The following is a 15,141-nucleotide window of genomic DNA, read 5'->3' as shown; positions in this document are numbered from 1 at the left end:
GCGTTACCACGGTGATCAGGGCTGTGCTGGACGGTGTCAAGGTGAGGACAAATTATGCCCTTGTTTGAGTGAAAAGGGACACTGTTGGAGACAAGCTGAAACCTGAAGAGAGGACAGACAGAGAGCCGGTCTGTCCTCATTTACAGGCTCCTTCTGTCCTCTCCGTCCTTTCCTCTCTGTCCTCTCCGTCCCGTCTTATGGTCTGATCACTTTTGCTCTCTTGTCTCAGGAACTGGTTCGATTGGCTGCTGAGAGACGAGAAAGCTCCCCCCCCTTGTCTCCTGCTGTGGGACAGTCCGGAGGTTTTGATGAGGAGACGTTGACATGCAGGACACCTCCAGAGGAGGCACAGGAGGGGAGGGGCAAAGGGGAGGAGCAGACCATTGTAGCTCCTCCCAAGCCCCCCATGCCTCTCCCAGAGCCCCTCCCCCAGGTGTCTCCCCTACTGAGGTGAGTCTGAAGTCATCTGATTGGCTGACAGGGTCTCCATGTTGGACATTGGACTGATCTGTTGGAGCATACATAGATGTTAGGAGGAAACAGGAAGTAGTGCGACTGAATACCCCCCCCCTCCGCACCACTTCCTGTCTATCAGCTGACAGGAAACAGAGGTGTCAGAAAGACGACAGCAGATAGTTTCAGTGTCTTCAGTTTGTTTCCTGAAACATTTCAGACATTCAGGATCTCTGATCAGCTCCCAGAACCGACCAATCACAGACGACCAATCACCACTGGGGATGTCACCGTGTACAGGAGTACACGGTGACATCCCAGCTGGGCGGGGCTACAGGTGCATCACTCTACTGCAGCTGAAAGTTTTCACCACAGAAACTGTTCAAACTGTCTCTCTGTCTGTCTGTCTGTCTCTCTGTCTGTTTATCTGTCTATCATTCTATCTGTCTCTCTCTCTCTGTCTGTCTGTCTGTCTCTCTGTCTGTCTGTCTTTCTCTCTGTCTCTCTGTCTCAGACCTCCAGCTCTGCCTCCTAAGAAGCGTCAATCATCATCAGGCCCCGCCCCCTGCAGGGTTGCTATAGTTGCACCAATGAGACGAGAGCCTGAGGTAGACAGACATGTTCAACAGGTATGTTTCCATGACAACATCTCAGTTTGATTCATTTTAATCCGTTTTAGTTTTTATTTTCAAACCAGCCTCAAACCAGCCTCAAACCAGATTCAAACCAGATTCAAACCAGACTCAAGCCAGACTCAAACCAGATTCAAACCAGACTCAAACCAGACTCAAACCAGACTCAAACCAGCCTCAAACCAGACTCAAACCAGATTCAAACCAGATTCAAACCAGACTCAAGCCAGACTCAAACCAGATTCAAACCAGACTCAAACCAGACTCAAACCAGCCTCAAACCAGACTCAAACCAGATTCAAACCAGATTCAAACCAGATTCAAACCAGACTCAAGCCAGACTCAAACCAGATTCAAACCAGACTCAAACCAGACTCAAACCAGCCTCAAACCAGACTCAAACCAGATTCAAACCAGATTCAAACCAGACTCAAACCAGCCTCAAACCAGACTCAAACCAGATTCAAACCAGACTCAAGCCAGACTCAAACTAGATTCAAACCAGACTCAAACCAGACTCAAACCAGATTCAAACCAGACTCAAACCAAACCAGATTGAAACTGGTTTTGTGGTCTCTACAAGTGTTTCCACACCTCTTGATGAGCTTCTTTCTTTAAAGGTCCAGATTGTTGAAACTCAGATTTAATGTTTGAGTATAAGTGAGTTGTCTGCGTTTAGTTAACAGCTAACAGCTAGTGCGACTGTGAATTACATTCTCCTCAATTGAACCCACTAGCCCGAGTTTCAAAACTCAAAGTGTGACGATTCAAACAGAGTGAAGGCTTCCTGTTACTGTGTTTAATAATGTGTTTGTGTGTGTGGGTGTTACAGTGTGAGGATGACTGTTGGAAACGAAGCTCTTCTTCTGCAGACTCTGCTGCTCACGATACACATTGTGGTAAAACACACACACACACACACACACACACACACACACACACACACACACACACACACACACACACACACACACACACACACACACACACACACACACACACACACACCACACACACACACACACGCTTCCCATCAGCAGCAGGGGCTGTGAGTGACATCACTTCCTGTCAGTTAACAGAAAAATGTTTGCTGAGGCTTCCTGTCTGCAGTGAGGTGCTGAACAGACTCCCACTGCTGCCTCCTGCTGGACACACACACACACACACACACACACACACACACACACACACACACACACACACACACACACACACACACACACACACACACACACACAGGGGAAACGTGTGTCAAACCTTTCAAACCAGATTAAAAAAATGAACGGGGCCAGGAGTTTCATAAAGGTCTGAATGGTGTCATCAGTATTTATATTTCTGACCTTTTGCTCACTTCAACCTCACTTCAACCTCACTTCCACTTCACTTCAACCTCACTTCAACCCCACTTCAATCTCACTTCAACTTCACTTCAACCTCACTTCCACTTCACTCCAACCTGACTCCAACCTGACTTCAACCTGACTTCACCTTCACTTCAACCTGACTTCACCTTCACTTCAACCTGACTTCAACCTGACTTCACCTTCACTTCAACTTCACTTCTCCCTCACTTCAACCTCACTTCAACTTCACTGCTCCCTCACTTCAACCTGACTTCAACTTCACTTCTCCCTCACTTCAACCTCACTTCAACTTCACTGCTCCCTCACTTCAACCTCACTTCAACCTCACTTCAACTTCACTTCTCCCTCACTTCAACCTCACTTCAACTTCACTTCTCCCTCACTTCAACCTGACTTCAACTTCACTTCTCCCTCACTTCAACTTCACTTCAACCTCACTTCAACTTCACTTCAACCTGACTTCAACTTCACTTCAACCTGACTTCAACTTCACTTCTCCCTCACTTCAACCTCATTTCAACCTGACATCAATCTCACTTCAACTTCACCTCAACCTAATTTCAGCTTGATTTTACAGTCAGACTCGGTTGGGTCTGTGGTTCTGATTAACAGGTCCTCACTCTCAGTGTCTCATCTTCAGAGGATGATCCAGACTACGACTTCCTCCACACCGACCTGTCCTCCTCTGACACCCTCCCCTCCCTCCCTCCACCCCCCCCCGCCCTGCCAAAGAAGAGACGACCCAGCGCTGCAGGTGAGGACACATCCAACGGACCTGTCTGTCTCTCTGTCCGTCTGTCTGTCTTATACTTTGTTATCTTTAAGCTGCAGGAATAACCAGCTCACAGACTCCGCCCTCCTTTGGATTTGACTCTGCCCCTCCCAACCAGAGTGATGATGTCACAGCTTTTGTTGAACCTGTTTCCTCCCCTCTGTCCCCCAGCAAGACACCTCCTCCGCTCCCTGAGAAGAAACGACACAGTAAGTCAATTCGGAGAGCAGCTAATCCATAATCAATAACCTGGATCCATTATCAATAACCTGCTGTTTCAAATCTATTTGTATTAAACTGTCTGTCTGTCTCTCTGCCTACCTGTCATCAGTCCAACAGTACCTTCAGGTCTGTTCATCCTACAGTGATGAGTCAGCGGTTTTGTTCTATCAGAAGCCTCCAGCCTTCATTCAAAGATCCAGCAGCAGACGGAGAGAGCTTGACACACACCTGGACACACGTCTTGACACACACCTTGACACACACCTGGAAACACACCTGGACCCACACCTTGACACACACCTTGACACACACCTGGACACACACCTTGACACAGGCTCCACCCCCTCCACCTCCACTGCTCCCACGCTACCACCGAAGAAGAAACAGACGGTAAAGAAAAGATTAAACATGAACTCAAGGCAACAACTCACTATTATTCCTTTATTACATGTTCAGTATGTTATTATATGTGTTATTATATGTATGTTATTACATGTTCAGTATGTTATTACATGTATGCTATTACATGTTCAGTATGTTATTCCATGTTTGTTATTACATGTTCAGTATGTGATTACATGTATGTTATTACACGTTCAGTATGTGATTACATGTATGTTATTACATGTTCAGTATGTTATTACATGTTTGTTATTACATGTTCAGTATGTTATTACATGTTTGTTATTACATGTTCAGTATGTTATTATGTGTTTGTTATTTCATGTTCAGTATGTTATCACATGTTTGTTATTACATGTTCAGTATGTAATTACGTGTATATTATTACATGTTCAGTATGTTATTACGTGTTTGTTATTACATGTTCAGTATGTTATTACGTGTTTGTTATTACATGTTCAGTATGTTATCACGTGTTTGTTATTACATGTTCAGTATGTTATTACGTGTTTGTTATTTCATGTTCAGCATGTTATCACGTGTTTGTTATTACATGTTCAGTATGTAATTACGTGTATATTATTACATGTTCAGTATGTTATTACGTGTTTGTTATTACATGTTCAGTATGTTATTACGTGTTTGTTATTACATGTTCAGTATGTTATCACGTGTTTGTTATTACATGTTCAGTATGTTATTACGTGTTTGTTATTACATGTTCAGTATGTTATTACATGTGTTTGTGTTTGTTATTACATGTTCAGTATGTTATCACGTGTTTGTTATTACATGTTCAGTATGTTATTACGTGTTTGTTATTACATGTTCAGTATGTTATTACGTGTTTGTTATTACATGTTCAGTATGTTATTACGTGTTTGTTATTACATGTTCAGTATGTTATTACGTGTATATTATTACATATTCAGTATGTTATTACGTGTTTGTTACTACATGTTTCCTGTGATTCCAGGATTTACCTGAAAAACAGACGGAAGACAATCAGAGCAAAGACAGGTGAGCAACACACACACACACACACACACACACACACACACACACACACACACACACACACACACACACACACACACACACACACACACACACACGTTCTCTTTTGTGCAGTTTCCAGAGTCTCCAGCATGAGGCGGAGCCTCGTCGTAGGAGCAGTAAGGAGGAGCATGAAGAGGTGTTACTGACCAATCAGCAGGAGATCCTCCACAGAATCACCATGAAGTCTGAGGTGCTGACCGACCTCTAACCTCTTTACTAAATATTACTAATTTGACCTGTTTCCTGACCTCTACCCGACCTCTAACTGTTGATCTCCGACTGTCAGGAAGATGAGGGGCCGGACGTGAAGGCAGCTTCTCCTGACATCCTATTGGTCTACGCCGCAGAGAGCAGAAACATTGGTATGGCCAACTTATCAAAGCATACAGCAACTTATCAACGCAATACAGCAACTTATCAATGCAATACAGCAACCTATCAATGTATACAGCAACTTATCAACACATTCAGCAACCTATCAACGCAATACAGCAACTTATCAATGCAATACAGCAACCTATCAATGTATACAGCAACTTATCAACACATTCAGCAACCTATCAACGCATACAGCAACTTATCAATACAATACAGCAACCTATCAATGCATACAGCAATTGATCAACGCATACAGCAACCTATCAACGCATACAGCAACTTATCAATGCAATAGAGCAACTTATCAACATATACAGCAACCTATCAACGCATACAGCAATGTATGAATGCAATACAGCAACCTATCAATGTATACAGCAACTTATCAACGCATACAGCAACCTATCAACGCAATACAGCAACTTAACGCATACAGCAACTTATTAACACATACAGCAACCTATCAACACATACAGCAACCTATCAACGCATACAGCAACTTATCAATGCAATACAGCAACTTATCAACGGATACAGCAACTTGTCAATGTAATACAGCAACTCTTTTTGTCTGGAGGATCATTTGTAGTAAAAGTTAATGATTCTGATCTTTCAGGATTTTTTCAGGTGTTTTCAAGTCAAGTCAACGCAGTAACGTGTGTGTGTGTGTGTGTGTGTGTGTGTGTGTGTGTGTGTGTGTGTGTGTGTGTGTGTGTGTGTGTGTGTGTGTGTGTGTGTGTGTGTGTGTGTGTGTGTGTGTGTGTGTGTGTGTGTGTGTGTGTGTGTTTGTGTGTGTAGAGCAGGATGTGTTCTGTGAGGCGTTCCTCTGCACCTACCGTAGCTTCACCAGACCCGATGATGTCATCAGCAAACTCCAGCACAGATATCCTGAGAATCAAACCTACCTGCCTGTCTGTCTGCCTGCCTGTCTGTCTGCCTGTCTGCCTGCCTTCCTGCCTGCCTGTCTTTCTGACTGTCTGTCATCCATCTTTAACCATCATCACGTACAGACACCTGACGGACAGACAGGAAGCTACTGCTGAAAACACCTTCAACCTGCTGGTCAGAGTGGTGGACGACCTGTGGTGAGACACACACACGCACACACACACTCCTAATACACACCGAACACACACACACACACTCCTAATACACACCTAACACACACACACACACACACACACACACACACACACACACACACACACACACACACACACACACACACACACACACACACACACACACACACACATTAAATGACATTACATTTCATTTATCTGACTGTTTTCTCCAAAGACTTACAATCAGTTCATTTCAACATGAGGGTTCAAACCAGAACAACAAGAATCAAGAAAATATCATTTCTTCCAGAAAGCCAAACTACAAAGTTCTATCAAGAAGTTCTATTTTAAGATACTAAAGTTCTACTGTTCAAGGTAAAGGAGGAGGAAGAGGAGGAGGAGGAGGAAGAGGAGGAGGAGTGGAGTAGTGTGAGTGAATCTAGGAGGTTAAAGTCGAGCTGCTGCATTCTGGATGAGCTGCAGAGGTCAGATGGTACTAACAGGTAGACCTGCCAGGAGGGAGGTACAGGAGTCTAGATGTGAGATGACCAGAGCCTGGACCAGAGCCTGGACCAGAACCTGGACCAGAACCTGGACCTCCTTCTGAGTGAGAAGAGGACGTATTCTCCTGATGTTGTGCAAAGAAGTGGTCGGAGACATGAAGTGGAGTTACAGTGAGGTTAGATGTGGAGCAGTTTGTGATGAAATATAGTCCAGGTGGTTCCAACCTTTGTGAGGAGGAGAGGAAGGACTGAGGGAGACAGCAAAGGAAGACAGGAAGAGCACAAGGTCAGATGACTTCTCAGTGTGGATGTTAAAGTCACCCAGAAGGACAAGTGGAGGACCATGTTCTGGGACGTTTGACAGGAGGACGTCTAATTCGTCCAAGAAATCTCCCAAAGGACCTGGAGGACGGTAGAGGACAACAATGTTTAATTGTACCGGATGAGTAACTGTCACAGCATGAAACTCAAGAGACAGTGAGGTAGGAAGTGGACGTGGGTAAAGAGAAAACCTCCATTTAGGGAGATGAGTAAACCTGTACCCCCTCCTCCCCCTCCTCCTCTCCTCCCCCTACCAGTGGGCCTGGGGGTGAGGCTGAAGGAGAAGACATAGGAGAGAGCAGCAGGGTGGATGTTGTCCGGTGTGATCCAGGTCTCAGTGAGACCAAGGAAGTCCAGAGATGAAGTCTGTCTTCAGCTGACTGACAGTCCAGAGTCCTCCTGTGACGAGGTGTTGGGTATGAGTGGAACGGGTGGGACAGATAACAGAGGAAAGGTTACGGTGTTGGTGTGAACGAGTGAGAGGCCTGTAGTATCTACGAGTAGATATACGCACAGGGACGGAAAGTACACACATACTCAGATAGTAGTAGTTATACTCAGCGTCCCCCGAAGACTCCAACGAAAGACTCCTCAGTCTTTATCCTCCGAGTCTTCGTAGACTCCAACGAAAGACTCGTTAGACCACACCTCCTGCTCGTTAGACCACACCTCCTGCTCGTTAGACCACACCTCCTGCTTGTTAGACCACACCTCCTGCTCATTAGACCATACCTCCTGCTCGTTAGACCACACCTCCTGCTTGTTAGACCACACCTCCTGCTCATTAGACCACACCTCCTGCTCGTTAGACCACACCTCCTGCTCATTAGGCCACACCTCCTGCTCGTTAGACCACACCTCCTGCTCGTTAGACCACACCTCCTGCTCTTTAGACCACACCTCCTGCTCGTTAGGCCTCCTGTCACCAGGTGTTACAAATATGCAGCAATAGAAACTCACCACTGATTACTAAACAAAGAAAACTTTCACACAGTCTCTAGATTTTGTCCAAACTTGTCTTAGAGAGTCTTTTTACCTCAAAATGTAGAAAGTCAAATAGAACTTAGTTCTTAATAGAATTGAAATAAAGACCATCAGTTTAACTCTAAACTTGTTCTCTTTGACTCTCAGTTACTTGAGTGAAAACAAGAATCCAATCACAAACAATTCCAGCTCCCAAAAAACAGACAAGCTTCAGTAGTCTAGATATCCTAAAACAGCAGATGTAATAATAAACTTTACACACACACACACACACACACACACACACACACACACACACACACACACACACACACACACACACACACACACACACACACACACACACACACACACACACACACACACACACACACACACACACACACCTGCTTCCCAACCCTGCAGTGAGGCTGTGAATGTGTGTGTGTGTGTGTGTGTGTGTGTGTGTGTGTGTGTGTGTGTGTGTGTGTGTGTGTGTGTGTGTGTGTGTGTGTGTGTGTGTGTGTGTGTGTGCGTGCAGTATGATGGAGCTGGACTCTGATTTGCTGCTGCTGCTGATGGACCTGGTGTTCAGTCTTCTGATTGGTGGACAGTTGGGCCCCGCCCACCTGCTCCACACCAACATCCTGTCCAAAATGGAGAAGCGCTGGCACCTGATTGGTTCCCCTCAGTTACTCCGCCCGCTTGCTGCCAAGGGTGTGGCTGCCAGGTAAGCTCTCTCTGATTGGATGATGGCACCACATGCTGGTCTGTTATTGGTAGTTTTATTTTTCTTGTCTCTCAGACCAGGAACTCTTCTGGACTTCAGGAGTCAGGATTTAGCTGAACAGCTGACTCTACTGGACTCTGAACTCTTCTACAAGATTGGGGTACCAACCTGTCTGTCTCACCTGTCAGTCTCACCTGTCTGACTCTCACCTGTCTGACTCTCACCTGTCAGTCTGTTACCTGTCTGTCTGTGACCTGTCAGTCTCACCTGTCTGACTCTCATGTCTGACTCTCATCTGTCTGACTCTCATCTGTCTGACTCTGACCTGTCTGACTCACCTGTCAGTCTCACCTGTCTGACTCTCACCTGTCTGTCTGTGACCTGTCTGTCTGTGACCTGTGTGTCTGTGACCTGTCTAGCTGCCGGAGGTCTTGCTGTGGTCTAAGGAGCAGAATGAGGAGAAGAGTCCGAACCTGACAGAGTTCACTCAACACTTCAACAACGTCTCGTTCTGGTAAAACATCCTCTTATCATCCATCATCGAGGACATACCGTCTGTCCGTCCTCGGGGAAGTAGCGTCTGTCCGTCCTTGGGGACGTATTGTCCGTCATCGGGGACGTATCGTCCCTCATCGGGGACATATCGTATCGTCTGTCATCGGGGACGTACCGTCCGTCCGTCCTCGGGGACGTAGCGTCCATCCTCTGGGACATAGCGTCCCTCAACGGGGACATATCGTATCGTCCGTCAATGAGGACACAGCGTCCGTCCGTCCTCGGGGACGTAGTGTCCCTCATTGGGGACATATAGTATTGTCCGTCATCGGGGATGTATTGTCTGTCATCGGGGACATATCGTATCGTCTGTCATCGAGGACATACCGTTCGTCCTCAGGGACGAGGTGAGGACAGGAAGACAGATCGTAGAGACGCTCAATGATGGATGTGTTTGATTTCAGGGTTCGTTCAGTCATCATCCTTCAGGACAAATATCAGGACAGAGAGAGACTGCTGATGAAGTTTCTGAAGGTGATGAAGGTAACTGATGATGGTGATGATGGTGATGGTGATGATGATGATGATGATGATGATGATGATGATGATGATGATGATGATGATGATGATCTTACATACTGGGCCTCTGCAGCACCTCAAGAAGCTGAATAATTTCAACTCCTACCTGTCCATCCTGTCAGCGCTGTACTCCGCCCCTCTTCGACGCCTCGACTGGCAGAGAAACACCTCTGAGGTCAGAGGTTATGATTGTTTTCATTCAGAGTGGTCAGTCAGTTTGTAACGAATCATTCATTGTTTGATGTTCGTTTCTTCTCAGAGTCTAGAGGAGTTCAGCTCTTTGATTGACAGCGCGTCTTCCTTCAGAGCCTACAGAGCAGCACTGGCTGAAGTGGAACCTCCCTGTATCCCCTACCTGTAGGTTAACGCCCATATTTATCCCCTACCTGTAGGTTAACGCCCCTATATATATACCCTATATATGCTCTAGATCAGGGGTGTCAAACTCATTTTAGTTCAGGGGCCACATACTGCCCACTTTGATCTCAAGTGGGCCAGACCAGTAAAATCATAGCATAATAACGCATACATAACGACAATATTTCTCTTTGTTTAAATCATTGGTGAAGGTTTTTGGATGATAAATCCTATTTGAATGTCTTTCTACAATAAACTGGAAACATAAAGACCAAAAACTCAGACATCAGCCCACTGTTTATCTGCCCCGGCTCTCCTCTGCAGATTCCCTCGCTTTGTGACGCGTTTCACATCAAACGCTTCACAAAGCGAGCAGCGAGCGCGGCTGCCTGTGGCACCGAGCGCTTCTTCCTCCGGAGCAGACGTCGCATTTACGCCGTTTTTGAAGCAATTACTGGATCGATTAAAAAAAAAAATAACAAAATGTTTGTACTCATAAACCTCCATATTCTCATAGAAATGCAATTTATGTCTTTCTGTAATTTTCACACTTAGCAAAGTCATCCGGCGGGCCGAGCTGGACCCCCTGGCGGGCGGGGCCGTATGTTTGACACCCCTGCTCTAGATATACCCTATATATACTCTAGATATACCATATATATACTCTAGATATACCCTATATATGATCTAGATACACCCTATATATACTCTATATATACTCTACATATACCCTATATATACACTATATATACCCTATATATACACCCTATATATACCCTATGTATACTCTATATATACTCTATATATACCCTATATATACACTATATATACCCTATATACCCTATATATACCCTATATATACACTATATATACCCTATAGATACCCTATATATACACTATATATACACCCTATATATACCCTATATATACTCTATATATACTCTATATATACCCTATATATACACTATATATACCCTATATATACTCTATATATACACCCTATATATACACCCTATATATACCCTATATATACTCTATATATACCCTACATATACTCTAGATATACCCTATATATATACTCTCTATATGCTCTGAATACACTCTTGATATACTCTATATATATACCATATATATACTCTATATATACCCTACCTGTAAGTTAACACCTGTCTCTCTGTCCAGGGGTTTGATTCTTCAGGACCTGACCTTTGTCCACCTGGGGAATCCTGACACCTTATCTACATCACAGGGTCCAAAGGTCAACTTTTCCAAACGCTGGCAGCAATTTAACATCCTGGACACTCTGAGGAGCTACCAGCAAGTGTCAGTCACATGCTTCTTATTCTAAGTATTGATCAGTGGCATAGATCAGTAGTATTGATCAGTAGTAAATGGTAAATGGTCTGTACTTGTATAGTTTTATCACCTTTTGGTCTCAAAGCTCTTTAACATGGTTTTCCATTCACACACTAATGAGACAGATCACCATGCAAGGTGCTGCCATCAGGAGAACATTCACACACTGATGGTTCACCATCGGGAGATACTGAGGGTTCAGTGTCTTGCTCAAGGACACTTAGGCATGTGGACAGGAGGAGCTGGGGATTGAACCACCAACCTTCTGATTAGTGTGCAACCCACTCTACTGTCTGAACCACAGCCTCCCATGTAGTATAGAGCAGTAGTATAGATCACTAGTATTAATCAGTAGTATTGATCATTAGTATAGATCAATAGTATAGATCACTAGTATTGATCATTAGTATAGATCACTGGTATAAATCAGCAGTATTGATCAGTAGTATTGATCAGTAGTAAAGATCAGTAGTATTGATCAGTAGTACTGATCATTAGTATAGATCAGTAGTATTGATCAGTAGTATAGATCAGTAGTATTGATCAGTAGTATTGATCAGTAGTATAGATCACTAGTATTGATCAGTAGTATAGATCACTGGTATAAATCAGCAGTGTTGATCAGTAGTATTGATCAGTAGTATAGGTCAGTAGTATAGATCAGTAGTATTGATCAGTAGTATTGATCATTAGTATAGATCAGTAGTATAGATCACTAGTATTGATCAGTAGTATTGATCATTAGTATAGATCACTGGTATAAATCAGCAGTGTTGATCAGTAGTATTGATCAGTAGTATTGATCATTAGTATAGATCACTGGTATAAATCAGCAGTATTGATCAGTAGTATTGATCAGTAGTATTGATCAGTAGTATTGATCATTAGTATAGATCACTGGTATAAATCAGCAGTATTGATCAGTAGTATTGATCAGTAGTATTGATCATTAGTATAGATCACTGGTATAAATCAGCAGTATTGATCAGTAGTATTGATCAGTAGTTTTGATCAGGAGTATTGATCATTAGTATAGATCACTGGTATAAATCAGCAGTATTGATCAGTAGTTTTGATCAGGAGTATTGATCATTAGTACAGATCATGGGTATAGATCAGTAGTATTGATCAGTAGTATTGATCAGTAGTATTGATCATTAGTATAGATCACTGGTATAAATCAGCAGTATTGATCAGTAGTATTGATCAGTAGTTTTGATCAGTAGTATTGATCATTAGTATAGATCACTGGTATAAATCAGCAGTATTGATCAGTAGTATAGATCAGTAGTGTTCATCAGTAGTATTACTGTGTACCTGAATAAATCCTTGGATGTTTTCTTCTCTTCAGTCCGTATTGTCTGCAGCAGGATGATGACATCATATCGTTCTTTAATGACTTCAGCGATCACCTGGCAGAGGAGGCATTGTGGGAACTCTCCCTGAAGATCCGCCCAAAGAACGCTCCTCGAGCCAATCAGAGATGACCTGTGGTGAAAAAGGCGTTTCATACATCTGGCAGCCAATCGGGGAACAGCAGGAGGCCACCACATGGCGGCCGCACCAGAACCAGAACCAGAACCTGTGCTACCCTGATGCTAACGTGCTACAATGTAGAATGAAGCCTAAACTTGGTGCTAACCTGAACGGAACTGGACTGGTACCGTTATGAACTGTACTGGTGGTCGTCCGGGGATAACGGGTCTCAAGAGGAAGCAACTTGATCCGAAAAATTCTCACGGGATAATCACGGCTAGGAGTTTGTTAACTTCTGTTAATATGGACAATGAAATACTCTCAACTATCTTCGTAAAGCTCACAGTATTAGCCTGGCGCTAGCTGGGGTTAGCTGGGTTTTAATGTAGGCTAATCTGCAGTTCCAGTGGGCGTGGCCTCTTCCTGAATCAGAATCCAGAAGTGATCATTTCTGGACAAGTAGGGGAGGAGCAAGGGGTGGATCTGACTGAGAACCTGAGAACACTATGCCACGCCCACCTACACTGTAACACACTGTAACACACACTGTAACACACACTGTAACACACTGTAACACACTGTAACACACACTGTAACACACTGTAACACACTGTAACACACACTGTAACACACTATGACACACACTGTACTGACTAATAAAGTTTTGTTTCCTGTTGCCTTATTTTGCTCCTTTATTCAGATGTCAGAGGGTGTAAACAGTAAACAGTGATGTCAGAGAGTGTAAACAATAAACAGTAAACAGTGATGTCAGAGGATGTAAATAGTAAACTGTTTCCATGGTAACTACAGAGCGCCGAGCGGACCAATCAGCAGGCAGAACTAAGCAAACACCGGAAGCACAGAGCGGCCGCTGCTGCAAACACACGCAGCGGGAAATGGTGCAGAGCGCGCAAAGACACAGGACCTGAACCCGGGGGGCAACCGGCAGCATGGTCGGTGTGAAGTCACTGGAGTGACGTCAGCAGGTGAGCTGTAGCGTCAGGCAGCGAAGGTTGTTTCGGATTCAGCTGCGGTGTCTGAGAGTTGCAGGTTAACGGGCTAATGCTAACAAACCGGAAACGTTTCCGCCGGACAGTGAATGATGAGACACGCTGCTGATGAAGCGTCTCTTCAGAGATTAGACTGAGCCCGATCCCGGTACCGATCCCGATCCCGGTGCCGGTCCTGATCCCGAACAGACTCTGGGACAATCAGTGTCAATCAATGATGTCAGCCTGACGTCATGAGAACATATCGCAGTCAGAACCTCAACAGGACCTTATCACAGTGTTAATATTTGTTTTAAACTGGTTCCGTGTTTTCAATGTTCTAAATATGTTCAGAAAGACGTTCTAAATATGTTCAGACAGACGTGTTCTAAATATGTTCAGGCAGACGTGTTCTAAATATGTTCAGGCAGACATGTTCTAAATATGTTCAGACAGACGTGTTCTAAATATGTTCAGAAAGACGTTCTAAATATGTTCAGAAAGACGTGTTCTAAATATGTTCAGGCAGACATGTTCTAAATATGTTCAGACAGACGTTCTAAATATGTTCAGAAAGACGTGTTCTAAATATGTTCAGAAAGACGTGTTCTAAATATGTTCAGACAGACATGTTCTAAATATGTTCAGACAGACAGTTTCTAAATATGTTCAGAAAGAGACGTGTTCTAAATATGTTCAGAAAGACGTTCTAAATATGTTCAGAAAGACGTTCTAAATATGTTCAGAAAGACGTGTTCTAAATATGTTCAGACAGACGTTCTAAATATGTTCAGAAAGACGTGTTCTAAATATGTTCAGAAAAAATATGTTCAGACAGTTCTAAATATGTTCAGACGTGTTCTAAATATGTTCAGAAAGACATGTTCTAAGTTCAGACAGACGTTCTAAATATGTTCAGAAAGACGTGTTCTAAATATGTTCAGACTAGAAAGACGTTCTAAATATGTTCAGACAGACATGTTCTAAATATGTTCTAAATATGTTCAGACAGACGTGTTCTAAATA

The 15,141-nt window shown here is 43.8% G+C and overlaps 1 protein-coding gene across 1 annotated transcript in view; it reads left to right on the top strand.

The window, feature by feature from the left end:
* Nucleotides 1-13,771, top strand: part of LOC138636764 (rap guanine nucleotide exchange factor 1-like) — a 16,050-nt gene extending 2,279 nt beyond the window's left edge. The window contains exons 4-23 of the mRNA XM_069724982.1: nt 1-41; nt 230-443; nt 949-1,082; nt 1,918-1,984; nt 3,090-3,203; nt 3,281-3,430; nt 3,553-3,833; nt 4,822-4,865; nt 4,977-5,094; nt 5,191-5,266; nt 6,081-6,165; nt 6,287-6,367; nt 8,675-8,863; nt 8,939-9,023; nt 9,283-9,377; nt 9,823-9,901; nt 10,011-10,112; nt 10,197-10,294; nt 11,477-11,617; nt 13,002-13,771. The exon at nt 1-41 is cut by the window's left edge and continues 116 nt beyond it. Coding sequence (XP_069581083.1) covers nt 1-41; nt 230-443; nt 949-1,082; nt 1,918-1,984; nt 3,090-3,203; nt 3,281-3,430; nt 3,553-3,833; nt 4,822-4,865; nt 4,977-5,094; nt 5,191-5,266; nt 6,081-6,165; nt 6,287-6,367; nt 8,675-8,863; nt 8,939-9,023; nt 9,283-9,377; nt 9,823-9,901; nt 10,011-10,112; nt 10,197-10,294; nt 11,477-11,617; nt 13,002-13,137 — 2,330 coding nt within the window. The 3' untranslated portion in view covers nt 13,138-13,771. The remainder of the gene's footprint in view (nt 42-229; nt 444-948; nt 1,083-1,917; nt 1,985-3,089; nt 3,204-3,280; nt 3,431-3,552; nt 3,834-4,821; nt 4,866-4,976; nt 5,095-5,190; nt 5,267-6,080; nt 6,166-6,286; nt 6,368-8,674; nt 8,864-8,938; nt 9,024-9,282; nt 9,378-9,822; nt 9,902-10,010; nt 10,113-10,196; nt 10,295-11,476; nt 11,618-13,001) is intronic.
* Nucleotides 13,772-15,141: the final 1,370 nt, after the last annotated feature.

Source organism: Brachyistius frenatus, unplaced genomic scaffold (assembly GCF_029030835.1).
Source record: "Brachyistius frenatus isolate BFR_SWC_R1_liver_20210118 unplaced genomic scaffold, ASM2903083v1 Contig_403, whole genome shotgun sequence".
Lineage (NCBI taxonomy): Eukaryota > Metazoa > Chordata > Actinopteri > Embiotocidae > Brachyistius > Brachyistius frenatus.
Note: the sequence above shows the minus strand (reverse complement) of the source record. Positions and strands in the feature narration are given on the sequence as shown.